Source organism: Manis javanica, chromosome 4 (assembly GCF_040802235.1).
Source record: "Manis javanica isolate MJ-LG chromosome 4, MJ_LKY, whole genome shotgun sequence".
Taxonomy (NCBI): Eukaryota; Metazoa; Chordata; class Mammalia; order Pholidota; family Manidae; genus Manis; species Manis javanica.
Genome location: NC_133159.1, coordinates 165,266,700 through 165,292,678, shown reverse-complemented (window position 1 = coordinate 165,292,678; position 25,979 = coordinate 165,266,700). Strand labels below are relative to the sequence as shown.

Here is a 25,979-nt window from a genome sequence, read left to right as displayed (position 1 = left end):
TTACAGTAGCCAAGTTATAGAAACAGCCTAACTGTCCATCAGTAGAAAAGTGGATAAAGAAGAGGTGGTACATATACACAATGGAATATTATTCAGCCATAAGAAGAAAAGAAATCCTGCCATTTGCAACAACATGGATCAACCTAGAGGGTATTATGCTAAGTGAAATAAGCCAGGCAGAGACAAAACACCATATGATTTCACTTATTTGTGGAATCTAAACACAAAACAAAAGGAACACCATCGCAGTAGACTTATAGACACTGAGTCGTGACTGGTGGTTACTGTGGGGGAGGGATTGGGGTGAGTAGTTGAGGGTGAGGGCAGTAAAAGGGCACAAAAATTTTCAGTCATAAGCTGGTCACCAGGATAGTAGAATAGCATGGAAACTATAAGCACTGCTTCTGTAACATTTTGCTATGTTGACAGTAACTGCAGTAGCGGGGGTGAGGATTTAATATGGGTGACTGTAGAACCACTGTGTTGTATACTTGAAACCAATATAAGATTGAATATCAATGATACTTCAATTAAAAAAGTATTTGAAATGGAAAATATCCCTTGAATCCACTGAAGGCTACCGCATTCTAGATTTAGTAAATCTCTATGGTTTTTAGCTAAGTTCAGTGTTCTTTGACTAAATAGAGATGTTCAGCTTTATAGTAAATGACAGATCAAAAATCATACTCTGGTTTGATATATTGATGGTACACCACTTAGAATTTTTGAATACTTTAATAAATCACAGTAGAAACAAGTTATTTTATTCATTAAGAATTTCTTCAGTAATCCCTTCTCCTTCCTGGATCAAACTACTCATTCTTAAAGCTGTTGGGAGGACAGTATAAAGTAGGTTTCCATGTCACCTGCTGAGCCATGGTAGCCCGGCATGGTGTGTCAGAGTCCTGTGAGGAGAGGAGGGAGTTCCCACAGACAGAATGCCTTGTATGTGGAAGCAGAACCTGTGCAGGGAGGGCGGCAGTCAAGTTTGGGGATTCAGAGTCCTGGTGGGGTAACCAAAGCATTCAGACCTGGAAGTAGCCCAGCATGGGGTGTCAGAGGCCAAGGAGCACATCCATATTTGGGGGTGGGTCACCTGACACAGTGGCAGTGCCTGATTGAAAGGAAGGGGGCTTCCCTCCTGAGGGCTGATGAGGGGGGCGTCACTGCCAAAAGTGATCCAGTTTGGATGGGGTGTCAGAACCTGAGTGGATGAAGTGGACATTCACACTGTAGACAGGCTTGGAATGGTGTTTGAAAACTTGATGGGGAAAAGGGGAAAGGGTGTGGCCTAGATGGGAGACTGGCTATGTACAGGGGCGATTCATCAAATATATTAAGGATAATGAGAGTGAGGTTTCCTACTGTCAGAGAAGGGTGCTACAAACAACGGGAAGAGAAGGCTCGAATAAATAGTACCATAGCATTGGATTTGAGATATTGTAGTGAACTCAGTTGTTTTCAATAAACAACTAAAGATATTTAATGTGCAAGTATGAATACAAATATATGAGGGACGTGTGTGTTCCCTTCCTTTATCCACTGACAGGATCTAAGAGAAGTGACACGGGCAGTAGCAGTGAGCACACTGCCTGCCACGGCTCCTTGGAGCCGTGTCTGCAGTAGGGAAAGCATAAGATGATCCTGGAACATCTTAGTGGGCCAGAGAGCAAGGAGCTGAGCAGGGAATGCTGGAGCCATGCCGGAAAGGCAGACATCGGCTTCAGAAGATTCTCAACTGCTCAAAAATGAAACCATTTCAACATCAAAATAAATGATAGTAGCAAGTCATAAATTATTAAATGAAGAATCTAAATCTATACAATAAGAGAATAAAATGATCTTTATGCAAAACAGAATATTTATATAGACTCAAGTACCTTTTCACAAGTACTTAATAATTGCAAAGGAAAAAAGTGAAACTTCACCATGAAACCTTGTGGAATGGCCTTTAGTGATCAAAGTGAACGCCATCAATGACAAGACGATCTGAAACCACGGGCCTGTTCTATAGGATCATCATAGAATACACTGAGAAAAGCGTGACACTTGCTTCTGTGATATTCCTGCCAGAGATGTGTAAACTAAATTTAATAACAGCACAAAGCCAAACTTAGGGATATTCGAGAGTCAAAATTGTATACTTGTGAATTGTCAAGGTCATGACTTCAACTGTCACCTTAAGACTAGAAAAAGAAGGGCAAATTCAATCCACAGTAAACAGAACAAAGAGACCCAGAAAAGATCAAACCAGAAATCAATTAAATAGAAAATGAAAACAATAGAGAAAATCAATGAGGTCACAAATTAGTTCTTTGGGGAAATTAATGAAATTAATAAACCTCTGGCTAGATCAAACAGAAAGAAGACACAAACAACCAATATCAGGAATGACAGGGGACATGACTCCAGATTTTACACATATTAGAAGGATTTTAGAGATATTTTATGAACAATTTTATGTAAGTTTAAAACTTAGAAAAAATGGACAATTTCCTTTAAGGATGCAGATGATTGAAGGTCATTTTTGCTACAAAGGACATTATTGGGACATTTGATAGAAACTACAATGGAGCTTGAAGATTAGATAATAGTCATGTATTCATTCATATTAATGGTCTGATTTAATGACTGTATTAGGTTCTCTTAGAATGTTCTTGTTTATTGGAAAAATACACTATTTAGAGATGTGCATCAGGGCTGCAATTTCCTCTCTATTGACTCACTTAACTAAGTTCTCTGAACTCTACTTGCAACTTTTTTCCTAAGTTGGGGTTTATTTAAAAAAAAAAAAAACTAACAGTGCATCCATGCTCCTATATAACAGGCACATATTTAACAGGAAGTTTTCTTTCTTTTATAGCGGAAAGAGACCCTCCTTTATATCATATGAATGCAAGGCGTGCCTTATATCTCATTACCAGAAATAACCCCCCTACACTGCAGTCTAATGAATGGTGAGTATGGCTGAGAGAGATATTGTTCAACATGGTAAAATTTAAATACTTTTCCATAATGTTATCAAAATGATTTCATTTCAATGAGGTGAAGTGTATATAACCTGAAGAAATATTAAAATAGCTTTATTTTATCCTTGCATCATGTTTATCCTTTATTATCTCTACTTTTCATAGCATATATATAACTCAGTTCAGAAATAAAAGATAGGTGATGCTACATGGGAGCAAAAAGTATGGCTTTTGTATAAAAAGTAATATACTTTTTGTACCTTAGCGACACATAGAACCCTGATTATATAATAAATAGCATGATTTAAACATTCATATTTTAAAACTGCAATATATAGATTGCCACAACCTGTATAGATATCTAATTGGGGAATGGTTTATAATTGATATGGTATAAAACATAGGTAAAAATGATTTGATAATTTATCAGAATTACCAGATAATTCATAATTTTTGGATGATTCTAATTGTTATTATTTATTATTCAGAATGTGCTTTGATGTTGCATCTCCTAGTGCTTCTTTGATAATACTGTTATTCATGTAAAGAAGTTTATTGAGAACAGATGGACAATTTTAGGAAAGGATTTTTATCAGTGATAGAAAATTTTAATGGGAAAGTCTTCAGGTGTATCTAGCATTTGAAAAATTCGAGAAGACTATCTACTGTACTTAACAAATACTTTAAAATTCACAAGATGCATAAATTAGCAATAATTTATTTTTTATCATTACATTATTAAGGCAAGTTCACAGGTCTTTGCTGCTTCTGTAGAGATGTTTCGAAGAAATCTTGGCACAGTTTATGATGGTACATCTGAATAATAAATACACTAAACACAGGCTGTCTTTACACTGGTTGATACTTTAGGGATTCAAAAAAGAATTCTTGTATAAAAGAATTAAATCTTATTTGAATATTGATGACAAACATTGGTGGAACATTTTTTACTTACTGCCTTACTGAACTCTCATCAGTAACACTATATAATAGTAGGTTACAGAATTCTAATTTTAAAAAAATTTTACTGTTTTCTGGAACTTTTGTCCATTTGCTCAAGGACACTAAATACTTAGGTATAAAAAATGTTCTTTCCAAAACAAATAGCATGATATTCTGAAACATGCTATATGGAAGATGATCCAAGGGTCAAGCAAGAAAGAGATGTGGCTAGAGAAAAGAAAAAAAATACTAAGAAGAATATTATCTTAGATTTGAATGCAAAAAGGAAAATGATTGACTTCCCTAATTTACCACAACGTAGAATGAGTTGTGATATTTAAGTATGTGAGAGCAGGATTTTAAAATAATGTGTGCACATCTATCTTTGGAAAATGGGAAAGATTCATTAGTTGCTTTGCATAGCTTTTTATAGACTTACATGATGAAATATATAGTGTATTGTGTCTGCTTTTTTTTATGATTTCTATTCTCCCTCCCACCCATAGGGACATGCCTTGATTTGTGGATGTGTTTTTAAAGGAAATAGCAATATGTTCACTTAATACTTTCCTTTACAATAGGTCCAGTTCTTTTCGCAACTTTGTAGAGTCTTGCCTCCAGAAAAACCCTAAAGATCGCCCTACATCAAAGAAACTTTTAAAGGTCAGTTATACTCTGTTTTGTACACCTAAGAAATTATTTGAAAGAATGTGTTTTATTCTTCTTTGATTCCGAATCAGTATTAAGTACGCTGTACTGGGTTTTGCTAAAATACTAATTTCATAATACCATTCTTTCTTGGAAATTTTCTTAGTTGCTAAGTTTTTTCATTTTGTTTTTCAAAATTAACTGCTTTTACCATGTCTGAATAGAATATATAGTTAAATATTCAATATAGTAGTACTAAATGACTTAATTTTTATATGTGCAAGAATATATTCATGAGTTACAGCTACAAATTTTAACTCATATGGAACAATGTCATTTCAGAGGTGGCAAAGCATAGTTTAACTTTGGATTTAATTTTTGTATCTACCATACTTTATATACCCTTCTGTCCTATATAAAGTAATATGAAAGGAAGAGAAATGATGTGTAATACATTTATATAAACACTGTGGGAGAAAAGAGATTGCAAAAGAACTGTTAAAAATGAATATCACATTTTTGTTTCCTTTTGAGAAATATGTTTTTCTAACTTAGCAATGAAAGTATTTTAAAAGTAATGTGAATTCTATTCATTTTTCAATAGGTTTGGTTACCTAATTTAAATAAATTCTTAGTATATGCTTTCTGTTCTCAAAAATGTTTTCATTTAGAGGTTCACATTTTATGAATAGCAATAATAGTATTGTTCAATTTAATATAGTTCTTAAAACATCTAGATAAGGCATTCGTGAGTAGCAGTTGACTATCTTTTTGTGACCCTAAGGAATTTTGTGGATTTTTCACTAGAAAATTAGACTTTCAGCATGCACGTTTTAGAATCTCAAAGAAGTTCAGTTTATTTTCACCAACACGCAGTTCAGTACACAAGGATATTGCAAGGATCATGTACATATTAGGTAGGGTTATTTGCAACTACAGTATGTAGAAGAGCAGTATAAAGTTTCAGTAACACTTAGGGAATTCTAGGCCCTAAGCACACTTACAGTCTCAAATTCAAGCCCAAAAACTAGGTATTCACAATAGCAACAAAAGGTTTAGTATAGCTATGAATTATGTAAGTGAAAAATAAGCAGGATCCATTTGTAGAAAACTATTAAATAACTTAGAATTACAAGATATATTATTTTCAGATAAAAATGACCGAATATTATAAATAGTGGTACATACCAAGCTAAGGCTCAGGAAAAGGAAGAATGTGTCTGGCTTCTTACATTTGCCTAATGAAGGCAAAAGAAGCTCTTTTGGTAATAACCCAGCCCACCAGGAATGCATACTTGACCTTGGGTGATGCCAAACCTGCATATGTATTCATTTACCTGGTCCATTTTGTATATTGCCATTATTGAAAGTGATAGGAAGAATCTGTCAAGTGCATCCTTCCCTTTGGCCTAACCACATTTCTGTTGCAGTCTGTCATAAGGAAAAAGAATAAAATGGAAAAAAGTGACTTACTGTATGAAGCTATTTATCTCAGAATGAAAAATTGAAAATAATTATCAGAATTAAAATAATGGTTATGTAATTTTGGCATGAACATTTGAGGAAATAGTCTGTAGGCATTATGAGTTGAAATAACATAATACTTACAGCAATAAAAAGAGAATAATATATAGTTACAACTCTTCAGAGAAGAAATAAATCTGAGCTAATAAAGGGGGTAAAAGTCTTAAAAGAATTCAAGATCATCTCATGAACTCCAGCGCACAAGTCATCTTTCTGCAATCTGTGTGCTCACTACAAAACAAAATCTATACTTGGAAAATTTCTGAGAAGACATAAATATCCAAAAAATACCAAATGTAATGATGATAATCTTATAGTAGAATTGTTCTTTCTACTTTTCTGTATTTGATAATGTTAAGCTTTATTAAATATTAATGGTAAAAATCACTAATACATAACGTCTTTTAATCAACTGCTAGTGTTTTATGAAGTTTCATTTAAGCAACATAAAGGAGCCCATTATACCCAAGTAGTATGTTATGTAATTCACCATCAGTAAACACATTCCTGTTGAAATCTAATGTAATTCAGAACTGATAGTGTCTCCTCTATGAAACCAGTTCTAAGAATTTGTAAGCATTTACTTAGAGCTCTAATTGGACTTAATTCTTAATGTTTACTTAGACTCTGATTATTTCAACTCTGCATTTTCATTTGGCCAACAAAGGTGTCATATGTTCAAAGTTTTCATAAAAAGTACAGGGGAAGTTATGTAGGCACAGAGTGTATACATGTAAATTAAAATTTATAAATCTAAGAAGTAAAAAGCATAGCAGAATTAGATAACCATAGATTACATGCATTATCTATAATTATTTAGGATAGTAACTCTAGGGTCCAAGAAGGGATTCATTTGTTCTGAATGAAAAAATATATAGGTCTCAACCTGACTTTTGCCTTCTACTCTTAACCAGGACCCCTTTGTGCTTCGGGAGCACCCTACAACGGTGTTAATAGATCTCCTTCAAAGGGCAAAGGAAGAAAAAAAAAGAGTGCTGGACAATCTGCACAATCGAAACAAGAAGGTCCTTTCCCAGGAGGCACATAAAGGGCCGGCAGTAGAAGCACAGGAAGGAAAGGTAATAACTTAGAAACGGCTCAAGTATTGGGGTCTCTTTATTGGCTTCTTTCCTTATGGAACTTTTCTTGCCAAGAATCTTTTATATCAGTGGTTTCCAGATTGTGTCTTCACAGTGATTCTCTAAGGTCCCAGGTGGAGAAAAAGGTTTTGCATTCTTTAAACCAAACTCTCGGTAGTGGACATCAGCATAGTAAAGCTGTGTGAAGTCTTTTATTAGAGAAACCTGTTCAACTTTTATTTAATCTAGTCCCTCTCAAAATTCTGGTCTACTGAACACTTTTTTGCCTGATTGTCTGATGGCATGGGACACGCTTTGGAAGTATTTGAAATTACGCGTTTTGGAAGTTGACGGTGCTCACAGAGAAGTCATTAGAATTACCAACCATTCTCCTTATCTTGTTTATTGTATAAACCTCTCCCCCAGTGCCTTTTGTGTAATGTTTGATACATGTTTATTAAATTGGAAATTTCTTGCTTTTTTATAAATAAATGAATGAATGAATGAATGAATGAATGAAATAAACATGTGACTTAGTTAAATTTATCCTGGGGGAAAAAAATTACCAAGGATTCTTATTCTGTTACTGAGAACACTTCATTCTTTTCAGTTGTGTATAGGAATTCATTCCTCTACATGGTTCTAAAATACTCATTTTATAGGTGAGTAAAGTAAGGCTCAGAGTGGTTAACTAACTTACTGTAGAAGCATATGGGTTCAGATTCATATATTACTCTTGAGACCAAGTTGTTTCCATGTTACCATGTTTCCAAGTTTGCAGTAGAAATGTTACAAAACTTCCTCAAAGGAAAATATAAAGCTTATGATTTGTGGAGCTATCTTTTTTAGTCTAAGTATTTTCTGTTTTCTTCTTTGCTCATGTCTCAATGCCAAAGCTTTGATTCTTTTTTATTGCTTTCTATTGAGAAAGATCCCTGCATTCTTAAAACAGTAGTAGTTACTTTTCTTTTTAATAACACTACATAATTAATGAACTATAAAATAGAAGACTTTCTTACATACAGTTTTGGTATTTTTGATATTGTTTTTTAGTTCTAACACTAGTCACTAGAAAGTTGGGGCTATTTTAGGTATATGAATTACTTTAGTAAAGTGAAATTAATAAAATTCTAATGTCATTAAACATTAGAATAACAGCAACTTTTTAAGGCTGTGGATGTAAAAAAAGATCCTCCATATACTATGGGTCTGTATTTATTATTCTGCATATCTGACAGAGTTTCGGTATGGTAAGACTGTAATATTGGTGCCCAGATACCAAAGTTTGCCGGGTTTCTTGGGAAGAACAGTCTTCTAATTATGATTAAATATATATACAATTTTTAATTTTACATAAAAATAGGTAGGAATTAATATTAAATTACTTAGTGGAAGAAGTTTAGGCTAAAGACTATATTCTGAGAAGAAAAGAAATATAAAAGGCTTCAATAAAAAATAACTAAAAGGGATGTTTATAGGATTAAAAAAAAAAGGTTGGGGTTTGGTTTCACCATTGGAATCACTGAGAAATGAGCAGCATCTCTGTGTATACCCCATGAGATGTGTAGTAGAAATGGATTTCAAAATAATGTCAAAAATTTTAGAGAAAAGACTACCCTTTGGAAATAACTCTGAATTGATTAACTTTTTCACTTAGTTGGTTGGGCTTTTTGGTATTTACTGTCGGTCATTTTTTTAATCTGTCAACTAACAACTGATAAACTTTCTGGTCTTGGCAAATACAAGGAATTTCTCAAAATAGACCACTAACATTCTGAAGACTGTGTGTGCCAAGCGGTGTGCTAGATGCTAATAATCAAGAATTCAGGAGATAAAGATATTTGAATCTAATACTCTTTTCCCTCAGGACCAAGATCACGGTGTTGGACAGACAGGAGCAGTGAATATTGGAAATCATCAGTCTGTTCCCCGTGTGTCCAACAAGACCAGGAGTCAAAGCTACAAGAGTGAGCTACACGTGACGGAGGGAATCCACACAGTCATGTCTAATAATTCTGCCATCCATCCGGAATCTGTAAGTATTTGGATTTCAGTGAAAAAAAATTCAACTTTGGTAACTAATTTTCCTAGTCTGGTTTGTTTAAGAGTTTGGGGTTTTTTTTTCCTTTGATGTATCAGAAGTTTGGAACATAATTTTAGGCAACTTATTTTAAAATGGCAAAAGGCTTTTTAATTCCCAGTTTAATGTCTGCATTTAGGAAACGTGTTTTGAGAATGCAAAAAGAATATTTTTTAAATCTTAGAATAATTAAATCAATAAATACCATATAATGTATTAATTGAAGTTACTTAGATGAAAACGAAGGTATTTAAAAATAGTAACTATTCAACATGATATTAATGATAATGGTTGCCTTTGGGACGTGGAGAAAGGTTTAAGGTGGGTGATAATGGAAAGTGATTTTTGTGTTTTCCATAATGTTTACATTTTTTAAATAAAACTGGGTGTAATTGTAGAAATTACAACTTCTCAGTTTAGGAAATGTGGATGTTTGCTACACTTTCATGTGTAAGATTTTAAATTTTCTTGAAAACATTGGAAGGTCAGGTAACTCGTTTTCACAATTGATAGGAATGCTTCCTTTTTAACTTCACTGCTTTCAGTATTACCAAAAGTTACTAGGCACAATAGCTAAAAGATGGAAACAACCCAAGTGTTCATTAACACATGAATGGATAAACAAACCATAGTGTGTGTGGTGTGTGTGTGTGTATATATATATATATATATATATATATATATATATATATATATATAATATATCTACAATGGAATATTACTCAGCTGTGAAAAGGAACGGCGTTCGGATATATGCTACAATGTGAGCGAACCTTGAAAAAATGCTAAGTGATATAAGCCAGACACAAAAGGAAAAATATTATTAGAGTTCCACTTATACGAAATATCTAAAATAGGCGAATTCACAGAAAGTAGATTAGAGGTTTCTGAGGGGCAAGTGGAAGATGAAATAAATACTTTTATTTATTTATTTATTTTATGATCTTGGTGTCATTAATGTACAATCACATGAGCAACACTACAGTTACTAGACTCCCCCTATTACCAAGTCCCCACCACATACCCCAGAACAGTCACTGTCCATCAGCATAGTAAGATGCTACAAACATGTACATGTCTTTGAACATGATGTTTTAATTTCTGTGACAAATACATAGGATAAAATGGCTGAGTCATAGGGCATATGTATGTTTGACTTTCATAAGAAACATACAGGTATTTTTTCTCTGATATGTCCTGCAAATATTTTTTCTCCATCTGTGATAAATTAAAATTTTTAGTTTTAAAATCCAATTCAAACAACCCATTAAAAATGAGTGAAGGCCATGAAAAAGCTAAGAACTTTTCCTCTAAAATCAGGAATAAGACAAGGATGCCTACTCACAACACTTTTATTCAACAGAGTATTGGAAGTCCTAGCTACATTATCAGGCAAGACAAATATAAAAGGCACCCACTCTGGTGAGGAAGAAGTGAAACAGTCATTGTTTGGAGATGACCCGATGCTACATAAAAAAAAGCCCTAAAGACTCCACCAAAAAACTATTCAAATTAATATATAAACTATACCTCAATTTTTAAAAATGTGTTAAAGACTTGAAAAGACATTTATCCAAAGAATGTATGCAAATGGCCAACAGCACATGAAAATATACTCAATATAATTAGTCATTAGAGAAACGCAAATTAAAACTATAATGAGTACCACCTTACAGCCACTAGGATGGCCAGCTATTTTGTTGTTGTTGTTAAGGTATCATTGATATACAATCATATGAAGGTTTCACATGAGCAACACTGGTTACTACATTCACCCATATTATTGAGTTCCCAACCTAACACCCCCATTGAAGTCACTGTCCATCAACGTAATAAGATGCTATAGAATCACTGCTTGTCCTTCTCTGTGCTATTACTGCCTTCCCCATCTCCCCCCCTCTACACTATGTGTACTAATCATAAAGGCCCTCTAATCCTTTTCTCCCTGCCTTCCCACCCACCCTTCCCCACCCCTTTCCCTTTGGTAACTGCTAGTCCCTTCTTGGACTGTGTGAGTCTGCTGCCTGTTTTGTTAGGTGGTTAGCTATTAAGAGAGAAAAACAAAAACAAAGATGGAAAATAACAACTAGAGAGCACGTGGAGAAATTGGAACTCCTGCTATAATATTGCTGGGTAAGAATGTAAAATGTCAGCTGCCTGTGGTAAACAGTTGATGATTTCTCAAAAAGTTTAACATAGCATTTCCCCATGATTCAGCAATTCTACTCCTAGATATATACCCCAAAACACAATTGAAAGCAGGTACTTAAACAAATGCATATACACAAATGTTCACAAGAGCAGTATTCACAATATCCAAAAGGTGGAAACAACACACAGGTCCAGCAACAAATAAATGTATAAACAAATGAGGGTATGGACATACAGTGGAATATTATTCACTATAAAAAGAAACGAAGTACTGTTACATCCTGTACAATATGGATGAACCTTGGAAACATGCTAGGTGAAAGAAGCCAGATACAGCAGGTCACATATTATATGAAACATCCAAAATAGATAAATCCATAGACAGAAAATAGATTGGTGGTTACCAGAAGGGGAGATGGGGGAGCAACTGCTTAAAACATACAGGGTTTTCTTCTGAAGTATTATATATGTTTTGTAACTAGATACGGGCAGTCTTGCAGAACATCATGAATATACTAAATACTATTGAATTGTTTACTTTAAATGATTAATCCTACATTATATAAATTTTGTCTCTGAGAATCCAGTTTGTACATTTTTTTCTTTACAATGGGGCAGTGGTTGCAGAACATCATGAATATACTAAATGCTACTGAATTGTTCACTTTAAATGGTTAATCTTACATTATCTGAATTTTGCCTCTGTTTGAGAATCCAGTTTGTACATTTTTTTCATTATAAATCAGTGTTTTTTGTGTCCTCTACCCAAGAAACATTTGCTGACCCCAAGGTCATGATAATATTCTGTGTTTTCTCCTGCTCTCTGATTCTGGATTTTAGGTTTATGTCAAGTGACTCTTGTCAAGTTAATTTCTGTGTATAGCATGATTAAGCATTTATTTATTTAGAATACAGAGAACCAGGTGTTACAGCAGGATTTGTTAAAAACACTTTCCTTTCCTCTTTGAATTAACTTGACTTTTTGGTAGTAAATCAATTGACTGAATATATGTGGGTCTGTTTCCAGATTTCAGTGTGTTCCTTTGCTCTCTTCAGCCTGTCCTCATACCAATACTGCACTGTTTTGATTACTGAATTTAAATCTACCAACTTTTCATATCCCCTCAAAATTTTGGCTATTCTAGGTGCTTTACATTCCCATTTAAATTTTAGAACCAGCTAGCTTGTCTGCTTTTTCAGATGAAATTTTATTAGAAGCTGTTGACTGGGATCTCCTACATGAATTACCTACTTAGTTGATAGTAGACTGGTCTAAGATGGTTTTGAAAGAAAAAGGTTTTGCTTTATTTCATTCTTTCCTCTCCATTGTTGTAGGTTACAAGGGAAATGGAAGAACATGAGCTCAGAAAACTTGAGCATCAGAAACAGCTGATGTCTCTGAAAGATAAGCTGAAGGCTGAGATGGATAAGCATCATCTCAGGTTAGAGAAAGATCTTGAAATGCAGCGTAACAACTTTGCTGCAAAAATGAAGAAACTGATCAAGAAACATCAGGCTGCTGTGGAAAAAGAGGTAGTTGACCGGTATTACTAATGTATTTATTCTAACTTGTGGCTATTTCAAAATTAACCAAGATGGCATTTTGATGTTAGGGTATCTGTTCCCCAGAACCAAGCAAATCAAATGGGGAAAGGGAAAAATATGTACATAATAGGTTAAATATCAAGTGCTGGGTCGGGAACCAGTAGGTACGGAATTATGTCCTGATAACTTGATAGTTTTATCATGTAACAGCGATTAAAGTCAGGTAGATCAGATTAAAGATGACGACGTGAGAGGTGAGACAGAGGCCTCCTCCCAAAACCACATATAATATGAAAATATTGTTAATACAACTAACCCTAAAAGATCAACAGGAAAGAAGGCAGCACCAGACTTCTTACACCTGGAGAAAAGAACAGACCTCAAAAAACGTAACATACCAAAGCCATGATCTGGGGGGCCCATGCTCTTCTCCCACCCCAGCTCACTGGCAGAAGGAAGAGAAATGGAGTGGAGACAGGGTGGAGGCCTAGGACTGCTGAACACCCAGCCCTGGAGATCTGCTGTGGGAGCAAGAACTTATATTACATGGTCCTCTGGAGATCAGTGGGGTTGGAAAGCTAAGACAGGAAGAATACTTGGACAGACTGAGATTCCAGCTGTTGTGGAAAACAGGGATTCACATCCAGCTGCTCTGGGAGAAAAGAAAGGCAGGCAGTATGAGAGACTTCCTAACAGTGAGAGGGCTACTAAATGGGCAAATATTGCACAGGGCTTGCTGTTCAGGAAAAAGGACAGGTAGACAAAACTGTTCAGGTGCACTCTGCCCAGCAGGTTGGGAACTTTTCAGGAACTTCAGGCACTCCATCCCCCTGGGTGGCTATACAGCTCCGAGGCCTTCCTCCATGATATGCAGCCTGCTGCACCTTCTGGCAGGCTGGCACTGGCTTACAAACCATCTGCCCCTGCCCTGGCATCAGTCCAGCCAGAGGGAGGTCCTGCCTACAGCAGTTACAAATGCAAAGCATAGAGGGTTACACCTGTGTGTTTGGTTGACTAGTCTGGCTGTGTAGAGACGTACAGTATCTGGGAAGCAGGAAACAGCTCTTCCCAACCCCCAGTCACCAGCGCCACTCCTCTGAGACCCCTGACATGGCTCCATGGGCTAAGTAATTGCAGGGAGTACACCTTCAGAGTCCTAGATGGTGCCACATACAAAGATGAAATGTCAAAGGAACCTGGTTGAAACCAAAATCCCCAAAACACCAGAAAAGAGGTCAAGTGACAATGAACTCATCAATCTTCCTAAAAGAGATTTAAAAAATCATAAACACATCCATGCAGGTACAGAAAAATACTCAAGAATGCAGGAACAAATCCAGAATAGAGATACATTCATTATGGAATACAATGTGGGGATTTAAAAGCAGATTAGATATGGTCGAGGAGATGGTAAATGAAAAAAATTGAAGAAGAGGAATGCAAAGAAGCTGAGGCACAGAAAAAAAGATCTCTAGGAATGAAAGAATATTGAGAGAACTGTGTGACCAATCCAACCAGAACAATATTCGTGTTATAGGGGTATCAGAAGAAGAAGAGAGAGGAAAAGGGAAAGTGTCTTTGAGGAGGTAATTGCTGAAAACTTCCCCAATCTGGGGAAGGAGATAGTCTCTCAGGCCATGGAGGTGCACAGATCTCTCAACACAAGGGAGACAAGATAGACAACACCAAAACATATAATAATTAAAATGGCAAAGATCAAGGGTAAGGACAGAGTATTAAAAGAAGCCAGAGAGAGAGAAAGGATCACATACAGAGGAAAACCCATCAGGCTGTCATCAGACTTCTCAGCAGAAACCTTACAGGTCAGAAGGGAGTGGCATGATATATGTAATGCAATGAAGCAGAAGCAAGAATACTCTATCTGGCAAGATTATCATTTAACATTGAAGGAGGGTATCAAACAATTTCCAGATAAGCAAAAGCTGAGAGTATTTACCCCCCACAAACTGTCTCTGCAGTGTATCTTGGATGGACTGCTATAGATGGAAGTGTTCCTAAGGCTAAATAGCTGTCACCAGAGGTAATAAAACCACATTAAAGAAAGCAGAACAATTAATTACTAAGCAAATGCAAAATTAAATCAACTATCCCAAAGTAGGTTAAGGGATAGACAAAGAGTACAGAATATGATACTTAATATATAAACAATGGAGGAGGAAGAAAAAGGAGGAGAAAAAAAAAGAACCTTTAGATTGTATTTGTAATAGCACACTAAGTGAGCCTAGACTCTTAGATAGTAAGGAAGTTTTCCTTGAACCGTTGGTAACCACGAGTCTAAAGCCTGAAATGGCAATAAGTACATACCTATTTGATAATCACCCAAAATGTAAATGGAGTGAATGCACCAATCAGAAGACACAGAGTCAATATGAGGGATAAAAAAGCAAGTCCCATCTATATGCCACCTAAAAGAGACTCACCTCAACCCCAAAGACATACACAGACTAAAAGTGAAGGGATGGAAAAAGATATTTCATGAAAACAATAGGGAGAAAAAAGCAGGAGTTAAAGTACTTGTATCAGACAAAGTAGACTTCAAAACAAAGAAAGCCACAAGAGACAAAGAAGGACATTACATAATGATAAAGGGATCAGTCCAACAAGAGGATATAACCATTATAAGTATCTATGCACCCAACACAGGAATACCTACATATCTGAAACAGATACTAACAGTATTAAAAGAGGAAATAGAATGCAATGCATTCATTTTAGGAGAATTCAACACACCACTCACTCCAAAGTACAGATCAACCAGACCAAAAATAAGTAAGGAAACAGAGGCACTGAACAACACATTAGAACAGATGGACCTAACGTATCTACAGAATGCTCCACCCAAAAGCCACAGGATACACATTCTTCTCAGGTGCACATGGAACATTTTCAAGAATCGATTATATACTAGACTACAAAAAAGAATGTCAGTAAATACAAAAATATTGAAATTGAACCAACCAGCTTCTCAGACCACAAAGGTATGAAACTAGAAATAAATTACTCAAAGAAAATGAAAAGACCCACAAACCCATGGAGGCTTAACAACATGCTCCTAAATAATCAATGAATCAATGACCAAATATAAACAGATCAAGCAATGCAAAATCTGTGGGATGCAGCTAGGGCTGCGCTAAGAGGGAAGTATATTGCAATAGAGGCCTGCCTCAGGAAAGAAGAAAAACCCGATATGAACAGTCTAAACTCACAATTAACAAAACTAGAAAAAGCAGAACAAATGAGGCCCAAAGTCAGTAGAAGAGGGACATAATAAAGATTAGAGCAGGCTTAAATGAAATTGAGAAGAATAAAACAATAGAATCAATGAAAGCAGGAGCTGGTTCCTTGAGAAAATAAGCAGAATAGAAAAACCCCTAGCCAGACTTATCAAGAAAAAAAGAGTGTCTAGAAATGAGAAAGGAAAAATCACTATGGGCACTACAGAAATACAAAGAATTATTAGAGAATATGGTGAAAAATTGTATGCGTAGAAACTTGATAACCCAGAAGGAATGAACAACTTTCAAGAAAAGTACAACCTTCCTTGGCAGACCGAGAAAGGAACAGAAAACCTGAACAGATCAATTACCTGCAGCAAAACTGAATTGGTAATAAAAATCTACCTAAAAATAAAACTCTTGGAGCAGATGCCTTCACTGCTGAATTTTATCAGACATTTAGTGAAAATCTAATGCCCATCCTCCTTAAAGCTTTCCAAAAAGTAGACAAGGAGGGAATACTTCCACCCTCATTCTATGAGGCCAGCATCACTCTAATTCCAAAATTAGGCAAATACACCACAAAAAAAGAAAATTATAGACCAATATCCCTGGTGAACATAGACACAAAAACACTCAACAAAATCATAGTGAAAAATATATCAAACAGATAGTCTATCATGATCAAGTACGATTTATTCCAGAGATGCAAGGATGGTACAACAGTTGAAAATCCATCAGCATCATCCACCACATTAACTAAAATAAGGAGAAAAAGCACATGATCATCTCCATAGAAGCTGAAAAAGCAATCGACAAAGTTCAACATCCATTCATGGTAAAAAATCTCCAGAAAATGAGTATAGAGGGCAAGTACCTCAACATAGTAAAGGCCTCATATGACAAACCCAAAGCCAACATCATACTGAACAGTGAGAAGCTGAAAGCTATTCCTCTAAGTCGGGAACAAGAGAAGGATTCCCACTCTTTCCACTTTTATTCAACATAGTACTGGTGGTCCTCGCCACAGCAATCAGACAACACAAAGAAATAAGAGGCATCCAGATTGGTAAAGAAGCAGTTAAACTGTCACTGTTTGCGGATGACATGATATTATACATAAGAAACCTTAAAGAATCCACCCCTAAACTACTAGTACTTAGAACTGAATTCAGCAAAGTGGCAGGATACAAAATTAATACACAGAAATCTCTTGCATTCCTATACACTAATGATGAACTAGCAGAAAGAGAAATCAGGAAAACAATTCCATTCACAATTGCATCAAAAAGAATAAAATACCTAGGGATAAACCTAATGAAGGAAGTGAAAGACCTATACCCTGAAAACTACAAGACATTCAATAAAAAGAAGATAGCGATAAATGGAAATAACATCCCTTTGCTCATGGATAGGAAGAATTAATATTGTCAAAATGGCCACCCTGCTTGAAGCAATCTACCGATTCAGTGCAATCCCTATCAAAATGCCAATAGCATTTTTCAGTGAACTAGATCAAATAGTTCTAAAATTCATATGGAACCACGGAAGACCCCAAATAGCCAAAGCAATCATGAGAAGGAAGAATAAAGCTGGGGGCGGATTATGCTCCCCAACTTCAACCTCTACTGCAAAGTCAATTTGGTACTGGCACAAGAATAGACCCAAAGACCAATGGAACAGGCTAGGGATCCCAGATATAAACCCAAGCAAATGTGGTTAATTAATATACCATAATGGAGCCATGGACATACAATGGGGAAATGACAGTGTCTTCAACAACTGGTGTTGGCAAAACTGGACAGCTACATGCAAGAGAATGAAACTGGATTATTGTCTAAACCCATACACATAAGTAAATTCTAAATGGATCAAAGACCTGAATGTAAGTCATGAAACCATAAAACTCTTAGAAGACAACATATGCAAAATCTCTTGAATATAAACATGAGCAACTTTTTCCTGGACGCATCTCCTTGGGCAAGGGAAACAAAAGCAAAAATGAACAAATGGGACTACATCAAGCTTCTGTACAGCAAAGGACACCATCAGCAGAACAAAAAGGCATCCTACAGTATGGGAGAATATATTTGTAAACAACATATCCGACAAGTGATTAACATCCAAAATATGTAAAGCGTTCACATACCTCAACACCCAAAAAGCAAATAACCCAATTAAAAAATGGTCACAGGATATGAACAGATGCTTCTCCAAAGAAGAAATTCACATGGCCAAGAGGCACTTGAAAAGATGCTCCATATCACTAATTACCAGGGAAATGCAAATTAAAAGCACAATGAGATATCACCTCATACCATTTAGCATGGCCAACATCGAAAAGACTAGGAACAACAATGGTGGCTAGAATGCAGAGGAAGGGGATCCCTCCTACACTGCTGGTGGGAATGTAAACTAGTTCAACCATTGTGGATAGCAATATGGAGGTTCCTCAAAAAACTAAAAATAGAGATTCCATTTGGCCCGTGAATTCCACTCCTAGGAATTTACCCAGAGAAAAAAGTTGTCAGATTGAAGAAGACACATGCACCCTTATGTTTATCACAGCACTATTTACAATAGGCAAGATATGGAAGCAACCTAAGTGTCCATCAGTAGTTGGATGGATAAAGAAGAAGTGGTACATATGCACAATGGAATACTTTTTAGCCATAAGAAAGGAACAAATCCTACCATTTGCAGCAACATGGATGTAGCTAGACGGTATTATGCTCAGTGAAATAAGTTAGGGAGAGAAAGACAAGTACCAAATGATTTCCCTTATTTGTGGAGTATAACAACGAAGCAAAACTGAAGGAACAAAGCAGCAGACTCACAGACTCCAAGAAGGAACTAGCAGTTACCAAAGGGAAGGGGTGCCGGAGGGCAGTTGGGGAGAGAGATGGAAGGGCATTGAGGGCTATTACGATCAGTACACATGGTGTTGGGGGGATCATGGGGAAGACAGTGTAGCACAGAAAAGACATGTAGTGACTGTGGCATCTTACAACACCGATGGGCAGTGACTGCAATGGCGTATGGGGGGAACTCGATGATATATGTGGATGAATGTAGTAACCACATTATTTTTCATGTGAAACCATCATAAGTGTATATCAAAGATACCTTAATGAAAAAAAAAGTCGTTAAGTATTCTGTTCTAGGCCTTGGGTACTTTGGCTATCTGAGGAGTTTGATAAATCAGTTAGTAGGTGATTCAGGTTCTAAAAAAAATTTATCATTCTCTATGTACTTTTTGGAAACCTTAAATTTATAGTAGCATTTTTATATCAGAAGAATTGAAGAGTACTGTAGTATACAGAGAATGTTAAATTAAGAGAAATTAAGAGGGTTTCAGATTCACATTTAGCCCATTTGTTTACTACAAATAAGTATCATTCTACTGTATGATAAAGGTGCATTTTTTTAGGAGTCTTTTGTGAAAACTGGTTTCTAATTTCCTTGGTGTCCCTTTAGTTTCAATTTATTTTGATAATCACAGTTGTCAAGTAAAATGTAAACTTCTCAATAAATTTACACCATATCTTCAAATATGTCTGCAAAAAAAGAAGAATCACCGTCTCACAGTAATAGAGAATTTAGCAAAATAATTTCTGGTGTAAATGAATATTTGATTTTGAAATAATTTGGCAAAAGAATATAGAAATATTTAGAATCCTGTTTGATGTTGTACTTTCTTGAATACTTTGTAAACAGGTAGATACTAACATTTTTAGGAAAGGAATTCATGAAACAGGATGTACAATATGATCTTAGATTTGTTTTATATATTTATATCAATATCTATACATGCCTAGAAAAAATTAGGAAGGGTATGCACCAAAATGTTTATATTGGTTATCTCTGTGTGGTAAAATCATGCAAGATTTTTCTTCTTTGTGTTTTTCTGTATTTCCTAAATGTTCTACAATGAATATGTATAGTTCACCCTTGAATAACAGGTTTGAACTGCACAGGCCCATTTATACACATATTTTTTTCAATAAAGGTCTTGGAAAATGTTTTGGGAGACAGTTTAAAAGATCATTTTCTTTTTTCTAGCTTTCTTTATTGTAAGAATACAGTATATAATTTATACAACATACAGAATATGTGTGAATATCTGTTCATGTTGTTGGTAAGGCTGCCAGTCAGCAGTATGCTTTTAGTAGTTAATACACAAGTCAAGCTAGATAAAAGGTCATAACTTAATTACATTTGTTTTGTTTTATTAGTGAGGGGGGTCGGGCAGCATACTCTAGTTAAATGGGGGGGAACGGTGAAAACACTGACCCTGTAAAAGATCAGCATTTTAAAGATGAGTTCCATTTTAGTGGTTCTCTGAAATTCAAATCATAAGGATGCTGAGTAATATTTGTTAATAATTTATTGGATATTCTTGTTTTGGTAATGATTATACTGATTTTATATTCTTAGGTGGGAGGAAATATCTTTGCTAATGTGTATTAAACTGCTGCTTTGAAGCTTATCTGCTTAGCTAATTTGATCCATTTAAAAATTTTCCTATAGGCTGAACTGATGTCCAGTGAGGAGAACAAATTTCAACAACGTATTCAGGCTGAGCAGAAGAAAGAACTGAATAGCCTTTTGAAGTCCCAGAAGAGAGAATACAAACTTCGAAAGGAACAACTTAAGGAGGTATTTACTTTATAAAAATTTTCAAGCCACTTGCCTGCTTACTGATTATATCCAATATTGATCTACTCGTAGAACCATTAAGATAAAATTTTCTTTTGTTTGTGGCCACTAACAATATACCAGTTTAAGTGAGGACATTGATTATAACCTATTACTTTTCAATGGCTGAGATCCTCAGTTGAGTGGGATCTACAAAGAGTGATCTCTTTAAAATGTGAATTATTTTATAAAGCTTTTATTTATAGTAGCTTTCCTAAGCACTTAAGAAACTGAGTCACTAGAAATAAAAATATTTTAGCTATGAAAAAGAGCCATACATCTCTTCCTTTAAAAGTAAGTCATACCTTCTTACTTTGGGCTCAGATTACAATAATTTGTTCTTATTCTGATTTTAACACAGAATAAGGATAAGAGACATTTCTTCTCATCCCATTTTCTTTACTAGGAAAGCATGCTAATTATGTCTTTATGGCTACAGGATTTCATGTGTGTTTGCCCTTTATGTGCTGCTTTCTTGAACTTATTTTTATCGCAGATCTAGTCTAACTGTGAGGAAAGCCATGTTGTCCTAAGGCAATTTCTGAAAGGGGATTATTATTCAGGATAGTGGTCAGGACAGGAAAATGATTTGTGTCAACTATAGTATCTTTATTATATTGCAGAGAATATAAATCATCCATCTTTCATAGGTATAAGATGATTTTTCAGAGACTATTGACCTTACGGTTCTTCACCTGTTATTCAAGAAACAAACCAATTCTTTATTACTTTTGTGGATAAGATACTCAAACACATAAATATAAAAAGCACATAAACTTGCAGTTCTCAACTGAAGGATGTCAATGAGAAGACAGAGATAATACAGGCGTATACACAAAGAATCATTTGGCTATGTTTTTCAAAATCTTTTGCCAAGGAAATTCCCCACCCACCGAGACTTCCCCAGTTTACACCCTCTTTTACAGACTGATGGACTGAAATTTTTAGTCCATGTAATTAATTATTTGCATGCAGATAAATTAATCTTGATAAAATAACCATAATCTCTTTGGTACAGTGCTTTCTTGTGTATAGGAATTTGACCTATAATTAGATATATAAGTCTTATTAAGGATATTGGTGGCACAAAGCCTTGCTATATATACCCTGCCGAGTGAGGTTCATTGATAAAATTTTTCCAACTTTAAAGAGTGTAACCTGCTATGTATTCCCATTACTGTAATCTAAAAGCTAAACTCAATACCAGAACATGGGATTTGAAAAGATGGTAAACAGGATTCCCAACTGTAAATAAATATCCAACAAAATGCAGTTCTATAGTTGTTTCCTAGTGAAATCAGGTTTTAGTTTTATAAATGAATGTGTTGGTTTAGATAATCCTTTAAGCATATAATTCATAGTCTAACTAATAAGCTCGTTTTCTTTTAGAAGGTAGTTTTGTGTCTGCGTGTGTGTGTGTGTGTGTGTGTGTGTGTGTGTGTGTGTGTGTGTGTGTGTGTTCATTTAGAATGATTATTATCAGTATAGAGGAAGGGACCTACTATAGTCTTAGTGGGTGGGAAATTTCCTTGGCCAAAGATTTTGAAAAACATAGGCAAGTGATTCTTTCTGTATATGCCTGTATTATCCCTGTCTTCTCATTGACATCCTTAAGTTGAGAACTACAAGCTTATGTGCTTTTTATTTTTATGTGTTTGAATATCTTATCAATGAAAGTAATGAATCATCGGTTTCTTTCTTGAACAACAGATGAAGAACCATAAGGTTAACAGTCTCTAAAAAATCATCTTAGACCTAGGAAAGATGGCTGATTTATATTCTCTGCAAGGTTGATGCATTGTAGGTTGAAATATACTAGTATTGATTAGCATCCTTGGGTTTGCATCATTGAATGTATTGTCAGTATTCTCATCCTATCCAGTATAAATAAATTTTTTAGGTAGTTTGTGAGATGATGTTTAAAATGCTGTAGAAAAACATTGGTCTTGCCTTGTTCAGTGGTTACAGTGCTGAAGACTAAATCTATTCTAAACGGTCTCTATTTTCCTGTGGTTTTGTTGATTTTCCATTTAATTTCTGGTCTTTTATACTGAGCCCATCCTTAACTTTGCCAAAAACTTAGTATTTCAATTGTTGAAAGCCAAGAAGTGAGACATAACTATATTTTAACCTTAATTTTAATTCATGTGTGATTTTTACTTGAAAGCACTGTCTTCTTCCCCCTTTTGGGAGGATTTCAAACAAAGATGTTTTACTCCATTCACCAATCATTGCGTGCTTTCAAAGCTACGAGCCATCCTAAATATAGCTGTGCAAAGCTAAAAATATGCATGTTTTCTAGTGTATTTTTTCTCTTTTCTGTCCTACTTCATGGATAACTCCAGAAACAGAAAAATACTACCTACCTCCTTTAAGGTCATTGCCCTGCCTGCCCATGAGAGAGGGCACAAATTAAGTATTTTTACTGAAGATTACCAGCTACCAAATAGTATATTCATGTAGTTAATTTTTATGTATTTTGAACTCAGTTGTTTTTTATCTTGCCAGGAGCTGAATGAAAACAAGAGCACCCCAAGAAAAGAAAAACAGGAATGGCTTTCAAGCCAGAAACAGAACATACAGCATTTCCAAGAAGAGGAGAAGACCAATCTTCTTCAACATCAGAAACGGTACCTAGAGCTGCAATGCCGTCGCTTAAAAAGAAAGTTGCTACTTGGGAGCCATAACTTGGAGCAGGACCTTCTCAAGGAGGTATGTTTAAATGGTGTGAAATCAGAATCTTCCTGAAAATATGTCAGTCACATCCCACCCTCAGGGCCTTAGAGCACCTCTGCTTGCCTTTGCCTAAGTCCTTCTTCCCTGGAAACCCAACCCACACGATTCACCTTCTCCCTCACTTCATATCTCCTCAATTCTGATCTCCAAATCCTCCTCCCTTCTTTAAATATTCTTGCACTCCTCTCTCTCTCTCTCACACACACACACCACACACACACATACACACATACGTGCACACACTTTTTATGGGGATCTCTCTCTCCCCAAGTAGAATGGAAATTAGATCAAGTCCCAGGTTCTGTTCAGGGCTTTTATATCCAGTGGCTAGGTATATCCAGGCCTTGTAGCTAGTGGCTGGCCCATAATAGGTATTCAATAAATATGTATTAAGTAAATATTTAATGAATATTAAATCCACGAATGAAAGAACTGTTAATTTTTAATATGAGAAAATTAATTGGATAACTTATGCCTTTTCATCCAAAATGGGTGCCATGAGGTATATACTACCATTTAACATAATTTTATAAACATTAAATTATTCATTGGGAATATGTAGAAACTTATGCCAATGAAAACAACGGTACTCATTATCAGGTATACCTATGAGCATAGATCAATTTATTTTCAAGAGTGGCCTAAAATAAACTTCAAGTATAACATAATTATTCAAATTCACTAATAAAGAAATTCAAGTTAAGACAATTGCATCAATTAGATAAGATCGGTCTAAAAAATTGATGAGTCCTAGTAGTGGCATGGAAAGTGGTCAATGTTGGTAAGAATATAAATTGATACTGCCATTTTGGAGCATAATTCAGCAGCTTTAACAATTTAATTTGCATGTATCTTCTACCCATCGAATCCGCTTCTAGAATTCTATCCTAAAGAAATAGTAACATAATTATATGGTGTATCATGTGTAGATGTTTATTGAAAATTTGTCATAAAGCAAAAAGTAGAAAAACTATGGCATCAGAAAGCAGAAGCTTCCAATAAAAATTTCTTTAAAAATCTGTATTTGTCCATTATATTTTTAGGTAAAGCAAGCATATTATATGCCTATAATATATATTGTTATTCAATTTTAAAACTGTATGTTTTTGTGTAATGGTTGTGTCACGATAAGCGTGGGGAAGGTTGGGAAACATATGCACCAAATGTTGGCCCCTGGAGAAGGGGCAGCGGAGGCAAAGGGGGCACGTCTGACTTCCTTCTACATAGTAAAAGAGAGAGAGTGTGTGAGTGTATGTGTGTGTGTTGTACATTTGATCTTTTAAACTGAAAAAAATTGTAGTAACATTTATTGATCATGAGGCAGGTATTCTGACAGCTTTCCACGTATGAACTCATTTCACCCTCACGTTAATTTTATGAAACAGCTGTGTTATGGTCTCCATTTGAGAAGTAATGAAATGGAAGCACAGAGAGTTTAAGTAATTAACCCAAGGACTCACTGCTTGTCAGTAGCAGAGCCAGGATTTCGAAAGCAGGCAGCCTAGCCCTAGAGTCTTGTGTTCCTAACCCCTGCACTATACTGGGTACACTGCATGTAGTAGAATTGAATGTATACTCTGAAGAAAGTCAAAGGATGACTTAGAAATCCTGTTCAGATACAAAATTAGGAAACATAAATGACGGAAAGAGAGTAGAAAGGACATTAAGTCTCTTGGGACAGATGTGATATGTCTTAAGCTTATTGCTAAAAGTAGTATAAATAGTAAATGAACAGATAAGGCAATTGTGCTACTAATTGCCCATTTTCTACAGTTCCAGTAATAAAACTCTAATATTTACTGTGCAGCCATTACTGAATCAGAGAATTACATCTATATCCTGGTTATTCTGTTTCTTAGGATTTTTTTTCTCCTGGCATTGTACATCATCAAATTATGCCTTTGTCTTTTTTTATGGATTAGGAATTAAATAAAAGGCAGGCTCAAAAGGACTTAGAGCATGCAATGTTACTGCGACAGCATAAATCCACGCAAGAACTGGAGTTCCGCCACCTCAACACAGTGCAGAAGATGCGCTGTGAGTTGATGAGACTGCAGCATCAAGCCGAGCTCACTGACCAGCTGGAGCGTAATAAGCGGAGAGAGCGAGAACTAAGGCGGAAGCACGTCATGCAGGCTCGACAGCAGCCTAAGAGTCTGAAGGTACCTTTAGCCTAAGCTTCTTGGCAAAGGAGAACACATAAAAGGCACATGTAAACAGTAAAAGTCTAAGCCAGATGTCTGTCATAAAGAAATTGAATAAGCTTTTTTCTTTTCATTTTAAGCATGTTTGGTTAGTATTGGTGTAGAGGGTCTATAGCTGCAGACTTCAGCTTGTGTATTTCTCAGCAGAGTACCAAAAAAAATGGCCA

At 35.5% G+C, this 25,979-nt stretch overlaps 1 protein-coding gene across 1 annotated transcript in view; it reads left to right on the top strand.

The window, feature by feature from the left end:
* The window catches only part of LOC140849253 (serine/threonine-protein kinase TAO1-like), a 173,109-nt gene that overhangs the window by 101,803 nt on the left and 45,327 nt on the right, over window positions 1-25,979 (top strand). Inside the window, 8 exon segments of the mRNA XM_073236242.1 lie at window positions 2,864-2,957; window positions 4,493-4,574; window positions 6,998-7,162; window positions 9,030-9,197; window positions 12,729-12,926; window positions 20,705-20,833; window positions 23,381-23,584; window positions 25,531-25,770. Coding sequence (XP_073092343.1) covers window positions 2,864-2,957; window positions 4,493-4,574; window positions 6,998-7,162; window positions 9,030-9,197; window positions 12,729-12,926; window positions 20,705-20,833; window positions 23,381-23,584; window positions 25,531-25,770 — 1,280 coding nt within the window.